Below are 17,374 nucleotides of genomic sequence, written 5' to 3' on the forward strand. Positions count from 1 at the left end.
TAAAGTAGCTTAATATCCAGTATGTGTTGTATCATATGGAAAACAAATTGGAATCCAAAGAATGCAATTACGAGTAAGAATGCAAGTAGTACTAAGTACATAAATGCAAACAAAGTATGTATAAGCAAGGGTACATGACTATATAGTCAAATTAGTTTAAGTACCAATTTTATGATGTAGCCAGGGTACATGAGTACTCTACGAAGTAAATTTAAGTAGTAAGATCATAACAAAGGAGAGTACCTAGTGCAAATTAGGGTACAAGAAATGAGGAAACCAATACTTTAACATAATGGTAGTTGAAACATGAGGGTACTCTGAAAGAAGAAGGTACTATGAAAACAGCATGTACTATGAAAACACCATGTAGTCTGAAAACAACATGTATTATGAAAACAGTAAGCTCGTACTGGTGGGTCCTGCAAATTTCAAATGAGTTCTTTCGGTGGGAACTTGAAAACTAAAGGTCTCAGTGTTGCCACTCCGGCCACACAATTTTGAATTGATGGGAGGGAAAATCACTCCTCTATAAATAAAGCCTTCCCTTCTTTGGCAGCTACTTTTCTCTTGCCACTTAGATCTCTAAGAAATTGAAGAGCAAACATGGCTCCCATGCCACCCTTGGTTTTGTCTGTCGAATCCTTGGTTCTCAGTGCTTCATCTTCATCTTCAGTCAACGGACGATCTCCGGATCATTTTCAGGTAAATTTTGTTTCATCTGTCTGAGAAGTTGTACCACCTTATTTCGTTCGTACCTTCACTTCTAACTTGGCTCCTTCAAAATTTGCTTGCAAGGTTATTTCTGGGGATTTCAATTCCGAAGATGAGGACGGTTATGCTGCTGATTTTGAAGAGTCCATGAATCACTGGAAGAGGAGATAGGATTTGAATCGGGACTGGAGGAGGAATCAGAACCTGTAAGAATGTTCAGGACTAGTTGTACTTATTTGTGCCTCTTTGTACATTTCTAAAATTCGGTTATGGTCGCAGGAGCAGGAGTTCGAGGGAAATATTGTTCTTCCTGTGGTTGCTCCGCGTTTTGTGATTGTGCAGGAAGAAGAAGCTGTCTTAGGAGATAACTTCGCATATGTGGCGAATGCAAATCTTCGTGAAGATGCGGATGAAGGGAAGCATATGTACCACATGTTGGATGAAGGTTCTAGCTCCGAACGTCCAGCCACTGTTCAGCCCAAACGCAAAGATGATGCCCTGGTTGAAGATGGAGTGGACAAGAAGAGGAGGAAGATGGAGTAGTTTGCCTTTACATGGATCGTGAATTTTGTTCTGTTCTTAACATGTACCTGTGAAGTAAGGTTTCGACTATTATGTACCTACACGTACAAAGATATTTTGGATGTGGTTAACTGATCGTTGTACTGCATGATCTATATGTACGAAACAGCAGAATTTTATAATTTTGGATCAAACGTGCTTCTGTAAATTTATTTTTGCTGTTTTCTTTAAATTTTTCTTCAGAACGTGACGATTAAACTGTGTGAATGTAGCAGTACAGGTATATCCAGATTACTTAGATCTTATTAGTGAAGTTATTGTTGTGAATGATATTCATTTTCGCGAGATTAAATTCTGAAATGGTTAGCTTCTGTTTGCCCCGTGAACTGAATGGATTCAAATTATTCTGTACTGATGCCGTGGGTCCCACAAATTGGTAACTCCTTAATATCTATCCCCTCCACTCCCTTCGTGACCCAAGCACATTCGGGATTAGGTCTGGAGCACATAAGGGATTTGGAGTCCGTCCGTCGTCTGCTGGAAGACCGCCCTTCTTTTGCTACCCGAAGCTGGCTCTGATTAGGTTGGTACCTTCCATCCCTCTTTGTACATCTTATTTGTATGTTCCCTCTTTGTACATCTTATTTGTTCCAAGTTAGATCTGGTTTGAAGCGCCCTTATTTGTACCTTCCATCCCTCTTTGTACATCACTTTCTACTCTGGATCTGTCTTATGTACTATTCTTTTCTTCGTGGTTTATTAGCCCTGCCAGATGTACTTGTAGTTATTTCTTTCTATTTTCGTCCATGTTATTCCATGTACAATACGTACTTGAATGTACAAGTACGTATTGTACAAAGATTCATTACCTCGTACATCTATTTCTATTTAGGATGCATGTTCAGTGCCTTAGGAGATTATTTTGTTGGAGTACATTTGTTACCAATTTGGTGATGACAATGCATGGAATTTGATGAGAACAAACAAACATTCAGATGGTTTTGGAAATTTGTTGAGAACAAACCTTCTTCTTCTGTCTTTATGTTCTTCTTGTACCACGATATACCACCTTGGATGTATCATGTACTGGAACATTTTGTTTACCTTGCACATAGGAATTCAATTATGTAATGATTTGTACTCACAGATTGTTAATCGTGTTGTACAGATATGGTTACTTCCCGTCCAGAGGACGTACCAGATGGTCTGCTAGTAGAACAGCAAATGCAGGTACAGATGGAGGAATAAAGTACCATACGTACTTATGTATGCATTTTGCTACAGAATATCAAAAACAATCATTACTGAAATCATCGTAGAAGCAGTGATTTTCCATGTTATCTAATTAATTAGTGCTCATCCTGACTGAAATGTTGTCTTAGATGTGGAGGCATCTTCAACAAGTCGAAGAGGCAGAGGTCGTGGTCATACCATGCGCAGCATTCCTCCACCTTGTGATACAGTGTGGAGCCCAAAGCTGTTTGGTTCTCAGAAACCAAACATCTTGCATGAGGTATTTCAAAAATGCAGTCCATTCAAGATAAGTTTGATGGAAGATATCACTTTGGATGGGATGGTTCATATTCCTAAGCAGTCATGGAATCGGCAATTCTCTCTTTGGACATTGAACCAAACCAAAGCAGATGGGGAGCCCATTGAATTTGAGTACCCGGATGGTGTGAGCACCAATTTATCCCTCACATGTACATCAGATTTTAGGAGTGCGAGCCGAGGGTACACACATTTCTGTATTGGATGACGATGTCCCAAAAGAGATAGAGGATGAAGTACGAATGGTCTTGGGGGTTGACGAGCTGACCATCATGAGTGCCATGGAAGTTGTTGAAAGATCCATCGATGAACATAGTACAAAGGAAGAGCAGGACGCTTTCCAAGTTGGAGTGGTCATTTTGTCATTTTCACTTATGCTGGACTGCAGAGAACGAGATCCGAAAAAGCCTAGATTTTTACTGCCTCATCTGACTAGTATTGACAAGTTGAAACAAGTTAACCTAGCACAGTGTGTGCTTGATTGTATTGGTATTGCTGCTAGAAAGGTTCAAGATGCGAAGAGAAATGGTTATTGCACTTGCACAGTTGGCGGATGTTGCCTTGTACCACAGGTTAGGTTCAATAGTACTTAGTTGCAGAAAACTTGAATAATTGTGTTCCTCATGTACTGACTTCTATTTATTCTGACGGACAGATATTTTATTTGGACTTGGTCAATTTTGGAGTTGACAAAGCACCACCCGATGTATTTCCGCGAATCAGATGCTATGGGAAGACGAAACTAGACATACTTATAAATTTGGACAAGAATTGTCATAGTGTTAATCTAAGCCAGTGGTATGGTTATTACAAGGTAATTGTTGTACAACATGTATGAATTCCATATTTTGCAACACTGTCTTGTTCTTATATGTCAAATATTGTTTACAGAGGAATAATCAGGTTAAGTCTGAGCACAGAAGGGCAAGTGAAGCATCAGGATCAAGAAGGAGAAACAAGAAGTATAAAAGTGACAGGCAATCTAGGAAACTCCGACGTTACAATGCGTTGGTCAAGATTGTTGAAGATCATCACGCGGGAGATGGATACATTGTGGAAGACTTAAAACGACATATTGATAAGCGCAAGAACCTTCTTCTCCATCTGATAGCAGACCATATGGAAAATGAGAGCTCTAGTTCATGTGATGAATCAGAGGAACATACGACAAGTGATGTACATGGGATGGAAGGTGCGTGCAGAACATGTTTGCAAATTCTCTCAGTACTTCATATGTTTACTTTATGAGCTAACTTTGCATGTAATATATTTTTGACAGGTCTGCATGGTCAAGATCAGTTGGTTCATGACGAGACGGTGACAGGTTATTTGTTGTTTGTACTAACTGTGTTATGGTTGAATGAAGTGTTTCAAGTAAAATAATCATTGATTCACACACTTGTTTAGGCAATACATCTTCTAAGCGACCAAGTCGTCTCCCCCGAAATCCTGGTGTGTGGATAAGGGAAGAAGAAGTTGGAAACAAAGGTTTGGAAGGTATTAATTTCATGTGCATATGAATTTTCCATAAAAAGTTGAAATTGACAGTACTGATTTATAACTATTTTTTGGGTATTTATGTTTGAACAGTTCCAGCATACCAAAATGATGAGAACGTTGGTCAGGACAGCAACATGAGTCAGGTCGGAGATAAACGACGAGCAGAAGGTAAATGCTGCTGCAGATTATATTATATTGAACAACTTCTTCATATTGTGTTAACATGAATAATCTGTGTCTAGTTGCAACGAACTCAGGCAGCCAGTCCTCTAAAAGGTACAGTTGATACCATCGTGTTGTATTCAGTGTTTTGTAGTACAAGAACTGATGTACACGACCTTTTTTTGATATGCAGGTGCAAATTGACTGGAAATGATGCTGAAATAGCAGGAAATGATTCGCACAATGGGGTTCAAGGTTAGTTTGTTTTGCAGAGTACATGTACTGATTGGTACGTATTGCACAGTAACCCCATGTACATAGTGGTATAGAGTAATTGGGTCGTGGAACATATTTGCAGGTCTTGAAGGACCTTCTGCTCTTCCGGATGTTGAAGAAGGAGACCATCGCATGAATGAATCAGCAGGTACCTATTTCGTAGGTTCAAGTACTTGTCATACTGCAGTTAGTCGTACATATTCTTTCACTGCTATTCATTTGATTCTTACAGTGCCAGAGGAAGTACCTCAAAAAGATACATCTTTGGATGTACATAATGCAATAAAAATTTTAGTTGCAGAAGAACTTGGACTTCTGAAGGACACATGCGCCATACGTCCAGGAAGCAAACCGCTAACTGGATTGCGCCGACTGAAAAAAAGACTCTCAAGGAGGCAAGTTTAATATATGTTGTTGGAAGGATTTTATTATCGGTACATCTGACGTCACGACAAACTATGTTCTATTTTAGGGGTGCCCGTCCTGAACAGGTTGGTGAAGAGAAGGAGGATGAACAACAAGATGATAATCAGGAACATAATGTAGTTGGATCAGCTTCCAACAATGATGTTCCTGTTTCATCAAGTTAGTACTGGCTCAGGCATGATAATTTATATCCGTTTGTTTCGCAAAATTGATAATGCATGCTGTGATTACTAGGTAACGCAGATTGCAACAAGGAGAAAGAGCTCATCCCAGGTACTTGATGTTGCTTCTCTTGTATACCTTGCATTGAAATAAATTTAGAGTACTGAGGGGAAATATATGTAAAATAAGTAGTTTCTTACTTCTCTTGTGTAACCTGCATTGAAATAATTTTATAGTACTAATACTATATATGTACTACAGATATGGTTCCTATGGGGAATGAAGATGTCATTATTCAGGATGTGTTGAAAGATATTGAAACCGGTGAATTTAGTAGGCATGAAGGTATGCAAACCAATTTTTGTATGAGAACATGTAAGCAAGAATGATTTCAATCAATAATTTTTATTTGAGCAGAACAATATGACGAGGTACGTGTAGAAGAAGAAAGACATGTTGAAGTGGCAGTTGATGAGGGAAAAGAATCGACAATTATAGGTACTTATAATATTTATATATTACTGAACTATTTGTATGCGAAATTAATTAATTTGTGTTCGATGTTTTATGATGGGTCATTCACAAAGGACATCTGAGCGAGGAGAAATCAGAAGTACCCCATGGTTTGGCTGGAGGTTCAGACAGCACAAATTCAGGAAATGTCAATGATCTGGTAAATAGTTTCTTCGTCACGACACCTGTGGAACAGACAATGGCAGGTATATTTTTGTACCAGCATTATGACAAGTATCAGTCATGAGTGAGAACAAACGTTCTGGATATGTCATATCTGAGTTTAGTACTAATATTAAATATGTAGTACAGATCCAGTTGCTATGGGGAATGAAGATGTCATTATTGAGGATGTACTGAAAGATATTGTAACCAGTGAATGTACTAGGCATGAAGGTGGGCAAACCTGTTTTTTTAGACTAGGATTTAATTACTGATGATTTATATCACAAGATATAAGCAAGAATGATTCCAATTAATAATTTGCATTTGAGCAGAACAATATGACGAGGTACGTGTAGAAGGAGAAAGACATGTTGAAGTGCCAGCTGACGAGGGGAAAAATCGACAATTATAGGTACTTATAGTATTTATATAATACTGAACTGGGTGTACGCGAATGAAATTAATTTGTGTTGATGTTTCATAATGGCTCAGAAGTACCCCAGGGTTTGGCTGTAGCTTCAGAAAGTAGAAATTCAGGAAATGTGCATGATCTGTTTAATAGTTTTGTACCTAAACCCTAAACCCATCAGTCATGACTGAGAACAAACGTTTGCTGTGCAGATGAGTTGTACAATATGGATACTATGAATGAACCTGAGGATCCTATCTCTGACAAAACTCCTCAATGTTCGTAACTGTACTTACTGAACTGGGTGTACGCGAGTTGTATAACTGTACTGACTGAATGTACTATAGATTTTAAGTTCACTTGGTACTTTCAATGTACTGAGTTTGTATTGTCAACTATGCAGGCCTCTTACAATTTTCAATAACTTTGATGAAAACATAGCGCTAGGCGAACCTGATGGAGACATAAACGAGAAAGATGCATCAGGTGAGGAGTTTTGGGTTTCAATATTTTGCAATTTAGGTGTTCTGTACCATAGGAGTTTGAATTAACTTTGTAAATTTGTATCATTCAGTCCACACCTTATGTATGAAGGTGTACGAGAGACGGAATTTGGGCAAGAAAGTATACAGTAGAGCCCTTAGGAACAACAAGGAGGAGGTCGAAGGCCCTGCTGCGCTCACAAATGAAGGAGCAAGTACGTTTTAGAAAGGCTGAAGTGAGATCTTCTCCATACATAATGTGTGGAAGAATGTGTTAAGATTGGTGAATTGTCGAACTCTGTAGGCAATGTTGTTTTGTTGAGAAGATGATACTGCCTAAATCAAATAGTGTGATATTTTGGATGTACCAATGTAACATCAAAATAGCTTGTCTGATCATGTGATATTTTGGATGTACTGGAAATGAATGTACCATCCTACTAAAAAAGAATGTACGTGCGTGTGTTATTTTGGTTGGTGGTACTAAAAAACAATGCACGATGTCGTTGATATGATTGAAGAGAAGGATGTGAGTTAGTTGAATGAAAGGTTGAAGTATAGAACGTGCAAGCAGCGTTCGAGGTGGAAGAACAGGTGTGGCAACTCATCCAGACAACTAGAATGAGCTGGAGTACTTGGCTGATGGATTATGCAACTAGTTAGTACATGTGTCTATGGCCAGGTACCTTGATGCGCCAAGAAAAAAGCTAGCGCTTTGATCTTATGTGTGTATCTCCCCTTACTTTTGTACGTTCATGTACCTTTATGTGCTCTATATATGGGTAAGAGTGACATCGCTAAATATCTGGGTAATTAGGAAGAAGTCATATGAATACTTCTCCTATTTGTAGTTTTTGGTGCATCCATCGTGATTAGGAAAAATCATATCAATACTTATGCGTGAACTGAAATAATTTGGAAATTAATCATATTATCTTGTCTGGCCGTTCAGTTGAGGTTGCCTTCTTTTATTGCTTTCTCTAAGAAATGAGTGTCAGAATTTGGTGGGGGCCACCAGGGGGTAAATCTATAATACTACCTTCCTTTCTCTCCTCTTTGTACCAGCAGTAGAGTCTCCCCACCTTAATGGCCTCCCTCTCCCCACCTTAGGGATTTTGACCCGGTGGACTTGGCGAAGACTGGCCGACGGCGAAACCAGCCGCGAAACCACCTAAATCGGCGTTCGGTTCGGCAGCGACGGTGGGGAATCAGTTGGTTCGCATGAGCTGCTGCTCGTCCTCAGTGAAGACCATCTTGTCGGAGCAGAAGCAGAAGTTGGACAGGTATAGTAGAACCATTCTGGATGTAGAGATTTCCATGTTGTTCTCCCTAGATTTGTTATTTTGCTTCTGTTCGACCACCCTTCGAGATTCGCATTTGCAGCAGTTGTCATTTCGTGATTCCTTTTAGTATAGATTTTTTAATTTTCGTTACCCAATTGAGGTTCAATCTGTGGTGCTAGATTTTGTTTTTAGGTGATTTGCTTAAAGTTGTACGAAATGTTGTTTCTTGCCTGAGATGTAGGACTGTACTTTTGATTCATGTGTGCACGTATTTGATAGAGGCATTTGAAAGTACTTAGGGTACCTATTAGCAGCCGCCAAACTTCTTAATGAAGTAATGTACTAAAATTTTTAGTGCGTTAGGTACATGTAAAGATTTACTTTCGTGATGTACTTTCTCTGCCACACTAGAAATCAAATGATGTACCAAAATTAGTGATTCTCTGACAGCTCAATTCGTCAATATAAGTACAAAGAAGTCGGCACTACTGAAATCAGTTTGTTAAGGAACTAGGTACATTGATGTACCATAATCAATTTGGGTACCTATTGCATTTCCAATGTAGGTTTGTTCATTCAAATAAATAACTTTCGATCTGGCAGCATATGGTTGTAACATATGTGATACATATTTATGAAACTGAGATGGTACTAATTTGGGTACCTATTACTTGCACTGATACGACTTGTATCTTATTTTGTTTAGATATGGTTACATCGCCGTCGAGAGGACGTCCGAGAGGCAGAGGATCAGGTTTTAGGAGTGCGCATGGAGGTACGTGCGAGATGCTGTTTGTTCATGCAGTTTGTTGAGATGGGAACCACTTTTGTGTACAGATTTTGTTTATGTTCATGCTGTTTGAGTACCAGTTTGAGTACTGAAATTTTATTTTGTGTACAAGGCGTACTGAAAAAGATATATCAGTACTATTTCATTTAACAGTACTACACATATTTATGAAACTGGTTCTGAGTTAAGTTTACATTTTTTAATAGAAATGGAATCAGCTGCATTACTAAGAAGAGGAAGAATTGCTGGTTCTAGTAGCAGAGGGCGTGCAACCAGAGGACATAGCATTCCTTCACCTCCTCCCGAGATTTGGAATCCAAAATTGTTTGGCTCTCAGAAGCCACACGTTCTGCATGAAATATTCTCAAAATTTGAGCCTTTCAAAGTATTATTGATGAAAGATATTTCATTTGATGGGCTGGCAGAAATGTCCAACCTGCAATGGAATTGGCAGTTCTCTTTTTTCTGCCTCTTTCAGACAGATGCTGATGCGGATCCTATAGAGTTTGAGTACCCTGATGGCACCAGAGTACCCATGTACCCATCACACGTACACGGCATTATAGGCATTAAATCTGAGGGCACACATATTTCTGTGGTTGATGAGAATGTTCCTGAAGAGATAGTGGAAGAAGTTTGCAGGGCTTTAGGAGTGGAGGAGTTAACAATCTCTGCTGTTTGGAGGGTGGTTGAAAGGAAAATTAATGAACAGAGCACCAAGCAGGAGCAAGAAGCCTTCCAAATAGGAGTTGTCATTTTGGCCTTTGCATTTATGCTGGACTGCAGAGACCGGGAGCCTAAGATGCCAATATTTACTTCCTTACCTAAGCACTGTTGAGAAGCTTAAGCAGGTGAACTATGGAAGGTGTGTACTTGACATTATTGGTATTGCTGCTTGGATGGTTCAGGAAAGGAAGAGAAGTGGTTATTCAACATGCACAGTTGGGGGTTGCTCCATTGTATCTCAGGTTCGATTGAATCGTACATGATTTAAAGTTTCTGTTACATTTTGTTGTGCAGATATTCTATTTAGATTCCCTCGATTTTGGTGTTAGCACAGCACGGGCAAATGTGTTCCCCAGAACTGTCAGGAAGGTAAGTTTTATTGCATAATACTTTACCATCGGATGACAATTTATTCATTTTGCGGTACTTACTAGTGCATTATATCATGTTTTGACCGTACCTTGGAATTATAGGCCAGAACTGCAATGAAGATATTCAGTGTGGCGGAAATACCGAGCGTGAAGGAGATCATTTGGTGATGAATACAGAGCCTCATGAAGTATGCACCGTACAAGCTGTCCATGTGGAATCACCCATTGTTGATCCGAAAGAATCATCTGTTCAGGGTACTTACTTGTGAAGAATCATTAACATATTATGTCATCGTGAATGAATGAGTACTTCAATAATTCATGATGCCTGTTTGTTGTAACAGGAGATGGCAGTGAGAAGAAATCTGATGTTGCCCCTGCTTGTACAGGTGGATCTGAAAGTACAAATTCTGGCAACGTGAGTTCTTTAGTTAGTAGTTTCTTCATGAGTCTGCCTAGGGATCAGATGTTAGGAGGTACTTTTATTTTGTCTTGTCATGAATGGTACTTGAGTTATTTTATTTCAATTTGTGTGACAACTAGAACAAGCCGGTACCATATTACATACTGCAGGTGCTTTCGATGATCTTTATAATCTGCAAGGACCTGACGCTCCTATATTTGATGAGACACCACAATGTAGGTTCTTGTACTATTTGTATGGTATTGTCGATATGTTTCACTCCATTTTTGTTCAACATGTGCAATTGGTACGTATTGATGATGTTGAATACACAGGCAAAGGCAAGGATGGAATGAATTTTGGGGAGACTCCTGTGGAGGGCCAGAATGTGGAGGCTGTACCTGATCAGTTCATGGCACTGCATGACCCATCAGGTTTGAAAAGAACATATTGATTGAATCAACTATTTGTATGGTATTGTCAATATATTTCACTTCAGTGCTACATCCTTATGAATGCAGATTCTTCTATTCAACTTTGGACATCTGAAGGTATACCAAAGGTGTAATGTACCAAAGAAGTACAGCACGTTGCTGAATAAGATTGATGGCGAAGAGGCAAGCGCAACAGCTGTGACCGAAGGCGCTAGTACTTTGTACTAGGTTGAGCGACGTAATGCAGATTGTAGGAAGAATGTGTAGAACTGAAATCGTGGTGTGTTATGGTTGTAATGTTTTTAATTTACCTGCAAGAAACTATGTCACGATGAGCTGGTTAGTATATGTGGTTGGTGATACCTGTAGGGAACAATGTTATGATGCCAGTACTGGATTTTATGTGTGTAAGGACTGGTAGCACTGTGGTCCAAAATAAATGGTTGTCATGGCAGTACTGTATTACATAAGTGGAATGAAGTACTGAACTACATAATTACTGAACGGGTACATATGTGTTCATATAAGATGGTTATGTTCAGGACCTTTGCCTGGTTCAGGGCATTAGTTTGTACAAGTGTACACATGGAGTTATGTTGTTATACCTTAGTTACCATCCAAGCACGACAAGTGCCATACATTTAAACAGTCCATATGTACGTATGTATGTGTATGGATTGTACCAGTTGTAATGAAATAAGAATTTAAAGGGGAGAGACATAAGAACCTGATGGTACATGAAACAAGATATATGTAAGTATGTGAAGGAGTTCACAACTTTGATGCATATGTAGCCTAAAATAACCTTGTTGAGAACATGAAACCGTAAGTACCTGAGGAAATAAGCTTATGTTCTAAAATAATGTGAATTTATACATCAAAACATAAGTACTAAATTGAGAACAATCCTGTTAACAATCCAGTTAACAATCCAGTAGCTAAAAAAGGCACCTATATTAAGTACGTAAAATAGGTACCTATGTTAACAATCAAGTTACCTTGGTTTTGACAATGCACTGTACTTGGAAGTACGTAAAATTTGTACCTACTTTAAGTACGTAAAATTTAAGTACGTAAAATTTAAGTACGTAAAATAGGTAATTGGTACCTACTTTAAGTACGTAAAATTTAAGTACGTAAAATAGGTAATTGGTACCTATTTTAAGTATGTAAAATTTAAGTACGTAAAATAGGTACCTATTTTAAGTACGTAACATAGGTACCTATTTGAAGTTTGAAGGTACGCATAATAAGAGGAAATAAGCTGGCATACATTGAAGAACATAAGTACATGAAGGTATGCAGTTCGAGGAAATAAGCTGTCATACATTGAAGAACATAAGTACATGAAGGTACGCAGTTTGAGTAAATTATAGGCAGGACGGTAGAACCATAATCAGAACCAGTACACACAGGAGTTGACAACCAAAAGGCATTCAACGTGACCAGAGAAACAAGTTTTCATATGACAGAACTTGGAACGATGCGAGACTGGACTTGTCCATCTTGATGCAATGCTGGAAGAACACTTCAGCAGCTAGACTTGTCTCCAATTTGGCGGGTCAATGATCTTCATTATGGGTACGGGGAGCCTGGATTTGTTATTCTCCATGGTGAGGAGGTCATGAAGAAAGGTATGTTGCAGCCTTGAATAACCGCTCTGTGAGGACAAAAGAGAAGAAACATTCTCTTAAAAATTAGTAATAATTGGAGGACCCAATAATTGTTGGAACATGCATAAGTTACCAGTGTGAGTGGCTGCTCCAATTCATCCCCATTGTAGTTGCGGACACAATGTAACATGCATAATCCACTTTGATTCCTGAGACAGGAAATAGGACGTACATAAGGGACAAATCTATAGGAGGTACATAAGGTAGAAGAAAACTAGACGGAACAATGTTGGAGATGTTAATATTTTGATGTTAAAACCATCATTGGAAGGAACTGGTTAGGTACATGATGTGTTTCTTATTGGGAAACCGTACCTTTACTTGATGGCTACGAGCATGATGGGAAGCATAAGAATGTACACAGTCATGATTCAGTAAATGAGGGGTACTAATGTACTAGAGCAACTCATGTGTATGTAGTTGTTGTGCAGAAACATGGTTCAATGATTTTGCTTACTTGTTGAACTTGTCGTTTGTCAGCACTGGATATACATGAGGCCACTGTTTCTTCTGCGGGTTCCAAATTTCATAGTATTTGTTGAAGCAATCAAAAAGCTTATCTTGAATGAGGTTAGCAGAATGACCGTGCAGTTCTTTAACTGTTGCCGATTCCAGATGCAGCCCCAACGGATCAAGTATATGAATAACCTCTTGCTTCATGTCAAACATGTAGGCAGACCAGGATTCCTCAATGAATGAAGGTACGGCGAACTATAGTTAGTATTGGAAATGAAGGTCAACATGAGTAAGTACATATTGAGTGTATGTGAACATAGAAACTTTGGATTGAGTTCTTACCATTCTGGTGCACGACATGTTGTACGTTATCTCATTGCCAATGAATTGTTGCTGGATTGATAAGAAATATGTCAAGTCATTTTCTGCTATCGCGCGTACCTGTTGTTGTACAATAGTTACAATGAGTATATGAGTCATTTTGAGGAAATGTAGCATGATTATAATGAGCTCAGAACGTACAGAGAAATCACTCTCAAGAAGATGACGCCAACGCAACCTCCTGCTGGTTGGTTCCATCCTTGTGTCTAATTGTGTTAACCGCCTTACAAGGAGGTCACACATTTCGAAGTCAAGAACATCGGTGCCAATAAGTTGTTTATGTACTGCACTGCCATTTATTGAGATGTACCGAGGAAATTCAGTGGTTACCCATGGCCTGGAAGAAAAATGTATTTAATTTCCATGTAAAATGAATTGAACTTTTGAAACCATAAGACAATGTGTGCTTACATTTTCAAATAGTGTGGAGGCGCGTCAACACACCATTCCATAAGAGAAACCATGATGTCACCATCTGGTTTAGGATGAATGTATCCTTCAGACCAAGGTGAGGGTGCAAACGTACCAACCTTGGTTCGACGTTTGGAAGGTGGTGAAGAAGAGAGTGCACCAAACAGTATCTTACTCTCAGCGCATTATATGTCTTCTGACCTCATCATCAAATCTACGACAGCATGTTCCATGTATAACTTTGTAGTAGCCGGAGAATATGGTTCCAATGGTGCTGCTTCTGCAATTTTCTTGGAGTCATCGTCCAAAGCTGTGAAGGTTGGTACATATTGTTGAGTCATGATCGGTACAAAGTTGATGCCAAGATCAAACGTTGGTGGTTCGATGTCCATGTTCTTGAACATAGATCTGCTGGTTTGAACCCCATCTATGTATGAAAGGAATTAAGATAAATACTGTTGGCAAGCATAGTTAGTATTTCTAACATTTATTACGGTGAGGTACCTGAGCCATCAGTCTTTGATTTCTTCTTTATCACATCCTGCAATTCTGATGTTGACCTGTTGGGTGTGTCCTCTAGGGATTTCATTGTACACACGGGTGAGGTACATTCCTTGTTGTCAGCTACATTCGTCAATGAAGCGGTGAGACCTTTGTTTAATTTTAAAATTGTGTTTGTATAGCATATTAAGTTATGTAATGGAGTACCTTCGTACTGAGAGCCAAGTTCATCTCTGTTGTGTCCTCTTTTAACGGAGCTGCTTCTAGAAGCTAACGTAAAAGTACATGTTACGGCGGAGAACTCATAATGCTATATTTTCTGACGGCTGTAATACAAACTTAACATGTACCTTGTGTTCTTGCAGTTGAAGCTGAATGTTGCGGTGGCAAAGGGCTGGAGGAGATGTAGTTGCATATCTTGTCTGCAAGCCATAAATTTTGCTGCAGTACATGATTCTTCTCAGCTATGTGCCTTTCGTTCATTGCTCTTGCCATGTTTGCATTGTATTGTTTCAAATCATTCCCCAGTCTTGTATTGCACTGGCGAATATTATTTTCATGTGAACATATTATCGAAGTAAGTACATACATTGTTATGCAAATCAGTTTTGAGAGGTTCAGTTTGTTACCAGATTAGGGTACTTTTCTCTGAGGAATTGGGGCAATGTTGCTGCGGTAATTTGATTGGTTGTACCGGAGTTGGTTGGGGCAGAATGCAGAAGGGCAGGACTTTGTCCCGATCCACTAGGCAGAGCAAGTGGTTGTACTGTAGTTGCTGACATGTTGGCAACACGAACAGTACCCCTTGCATTAAACTACATGGCAGGAAGGAGTTATTTTGGGAAGCATGTACTAAAATGCTTGAATGGAAGTAGTGTTCACAATGACATGATGAACAAGTTACCTGGTTGGCTCCATAACCACCTCCAGGCTTAGTGTCAGCTAATATGAGTTTGTTAAGTACTTCTGTGGGGAAAGCCACCATACGAGGGTAGATGTTCTTTCGAGGTTGCAGTGGTCCAAGTAACAGATTATCTAGATAGTGTATCCGGGAATGAAACAATATAGGATTAATGCAAAAGAGAATTAAGCAGTCATGCGGGGGTTAGAGAAGTTGTTTTATGTACCTGAAGAAATACATGACAAGCAAATATGTTGGAAACGACTTTGTTCATGGACAAGTCAGCCTGTACTTTCTGAGCTGCCTCAATGATACCTTTGAGAACATATGCACACCAGTTGTATTAACGCAAAGCACCAAGGAAATCAATGTTCACATGATCGTACTTTGTTGATGGTGACAGGAGATGACCCATGGCAATGATAATGAATCCTTCTGTAATCTTGTGCTGTTTTCTGACAAGTCCATAAGGACAATCTTCTCAGCATCTTTTAGGCTGATCTTGCTCATAGATATACCAGCTTGTTCACGAATGTAAGCCATTGCAGCATCCGACATTTTAGTTTCTGGTCCTAGTACATCACGATCTCCACATGGGATACCAAATACTTTATTGACATCCTGTGCTGTGAATTGGAGCCTCTGAGCTGCATCTAGTACAATTGCGAAGTCTATGCAATCAACTTTGCCGAGAAACCAAGTACTGAAGATGCGACTAATTGAATTCCATAGAGGCAGTTCAAGTAGGCCTCCAAAACCTATTTCTTGGACCAACTATCTCTTTATAGGATTGAATTTCTTGATAATCCAGTAAAGGGTCTTTGCGGATGTCCTTGATGTTGCGGACTTGGTAGTTGAAGAAGTTTGACTTTCTTCATTGCTATCTTACTGTGTTAGATCTTCAGTACTCAGGGGAGCAGTAGTATCAGAATTTGCAGCATGACCTTTGAGCTGGGAAAAGAAACAAAATCGTGTTAAATGGCAGCATGTTTCGAACAGATGAAGTATATACATGATGATGGACAGTACATGCATAACATTATCTTATGATGTACAACGTGAGAAGGTACATGAGGTAGAAGGCAGAAGAGTCATAATAGGTATAGAGTATAAAAGTTTTCGTACTTATTAAGAGGTACAAGAAGCAACAAAGAGTACATACAAGCGAAGAAATGAAACTTAAGTGCAAGTTGTACATGAGTGATTGAAACTCAAGTGCAAGTTGTACATGTACAACCACGGAGTATATGACTACATGGCATATAAGGAGGTACATACAGGTACACGGACGGTGTATTTGAAGTACATAATGTGCAACCATTTTCGGAATGAAGTCAAATGAAGTACATAAGACAAGATAAACAAGTTCGGATAATACCTTGGAGAGACTCATCGAATGGTGAAATTTATAACGACGAAGGCGATAATCGTCCGATCTAAAAATTGAACCGCGCAACAAAGAAGGAACCAAATTAGGAGCCTCAAACACAGCAAGATAACAGAACATAGGAGGGAAATAACAAACCTGCAGAAGAACTGAGGTAGAAATCAGCACATGAACAAGAAGAAGCTACATCGGTACATTCTGAACTGGAACACAACCAGATCGTCCACCGAATAACAGAGTAACGAGGTAACGAGGACAGAAAGAAAAAGATGAAGCACTGGAGAAAACAGATTCCCGAGCAGAGCCGGGGAGAGAGCTATGCGAGATGGAGAATGGAGGAAGAACTGGATAAGACCCGAGGAAAAGGAAGAAGCGAGGAAGAACAGACTGAAGCCGGAGAGAGAGAGCGCATATGAATATTTTAGGAAATATGTAAAACCACTAAACCCATCTCGTACATCCATCCAGACAGGACGATGGGCCAGACGACAAGACCAGACGGCAGCCTGACAGGACGGTGGGACGCCAGGGCTAGGAAAATGGTCAAATCACCTCTCCACCCATCTGAACCGGACGAATTTTCACCACCGTCCGATCCATAGGGCAGCAACATCCGACGGCACACACCGTGGGGGCAGATAGTGGTGGTGGCACCAAGAGGTTTGGGGTGGTCATGGCGCTCTCCTGGAATCACTTAAAAGAAGAAGGCGACCGAAGGAAGCTCGATCCAATCTGAGCCGTCCCCTTGTCTAATAGTGTGACTCGTTCCCACTTTCAA

The 17,374-nt window shown here is 39.6% G+C and overlaps 3 protein-coding genes and 1 long non-coding RNA gene across 18 annotated transcripts; 3 read left to right on the top strand and 1 right to left on the bottom strand.

The window, feature by feature from the left end:
* Positions 1-517: 517 nt before the first annotated feature.
* Positions 518-1,427, top strand: LOC106866493. The gene is made up of 3 exons (XR_001406863.2): positions 518-702; positions 796-917; positions 991-1,427. It is a non-coding gene; the product is annotated as an uncharacterized LOC106866493 (long non-coding RNA).
* Positions 1,428-1,674: 247 nt separating this feature from the next.
* LOC100830025 lies at positions 1,675-7,422 on the top strand. 12 transcript variants are annotated; one of them, XM_010236097.3, is made up of 22 exons: positions 1,676-1,816; positions 2,402-2,463; positions 2,616-3,356; positions 3,440-3,598; positions 3,676-3,976; positions 4,064-4,108; positions 4,192-4,281; positions 4,375-4,452; positions 4,527-4,560; positions 4,640-4,701; positions 4,805-4,870; positions 4,955-5,117; positions 5,195-5,307; positions 5,383-5,421; positions 5,572-5,655; positions 5,728-5,808; positions 5,898-6,029; positions 6,136-6,219; positions 6,321-6,400; positions 6,610-6,675; positions 6,801-6,883; positions 6,972-7,422. In XM_010236097.3, the coding sequence occupies exons 3-19, from the start codon at positions 3,027-3,029 to the stop codon at positions 6,398-6,400; spliced, it is 1,941 nt and encodes a 646-aa protein (XP_010234399.1). In that variant the 5' UTR covers positions 1,676-1,816; positions 2,402-2,463; positions 2,616-3,026; the 3' UTR covers positions 6,610-6,675; positions 6,801-6,883; positions 6,972-7,422. The 12 variants fall into 12 exon arrangements, with proteins under 12 accessions (XP_024316605.1, XP_024316606.1, XP_024316607.1 ...); XM_010236101.3 differs by having other exon boundaries at positions 5,018-5,117; positions 6,972-7,399; XM_010236102.3 differs by having other exon boundaries at positions 5,024-5,117; positions 6,972-7,399.
* A 495-nt stretch (positions 7,423-7,917) lies between these two features.
* Positions 7,918-11,396, top strand: LOC100830637. Its single transcript, XM_010236103.3, has 9 exons — positions 7,918-8,162; positions 8,869-8,937; positions 9,159-9,920; positions 10,013-10,047; positions 10,152-10,304; positions 10,394-10,525; positions 10,623-10,688; positions 10,788-10,886; positions 10,974-11,396. The coding sequence occupies exons 3-9, from the start codon at positions 9,811-9,813 to the stop codon at positions 11,018-11,020; spliced, it is 642 nt and encodes a 213-aa protein (XP_010234405.1). The 5' UTR covers positions 7,918-8,162; positions 8,869-8,937; positions 9,159-9,810; the 3' UTR covers positions 11,021-11,396.
* Positions 11,397-12,136: 740 nt separating this feature from the next.
* Positions 12,137-17,023, bottom strand: LOC100842775. 4 transcript variants are annotated; one of them, XR_731389.3, is made up of 14 exons: positions 16,735-17,023; positions 16,588-16,645; positions 15,436-16,160; positions 15,213-15,343; positions 14,938-15,123; positions 14,659-14,848; positions 14,516-14,578; positions 14,312-14,431; positions 13,808-14,234; positions 13,538-13,733; positions 13,358-13,456; positions 13,017-13,246; positions 12,633-12,708; positions 12,137-12,546 (listed from the first exon to the last, which is right to left on the bottom strand). XR_731389.3 is itself a non-coding variant. In XM_024460843.1 (3 exons), exons 1-3 carry the CDS (start codon positions 13,226-13,228, stop codon positions 12,424-12,426), a joined length of 411 nt encoding a protein of 136 aa, XP_024316611.1. In that variant the 5' UTR covers positions 13,229-13,351; the 3' UTR covers positions 12,137-12,423. The 4 variants fall into 4 exon arrangements, 1 of the variants encoding a protein (XP_024316611.1); XR_731387.3 differs by having other exon boundaries at positions 13,017-13,270; XR_731388.3 differs by having other exon boundaries at positions 13,017-13,270; positions 13,808-14,117; positions 16,735-17,022.
* Positions 17,024-17,374: the final 351 nt, after the last annotated feature.

The sequence above is a fragment of the Brachypodium distachyon genome, chromosome 3 (genome assembly GCF_000005505.3).
Source record: "Brachypodium distachyon strain Bd21 chromosome 3, Brachypodium_distachyon_v3.0, whole genome shotgun sequence".
Lineage (NCBI taxonomy): Eukaryota > Viridiplantae > Streptophyta > Magnoliopsida > Poales > Poaceae > Brachypodium > Brachypodium distachyon.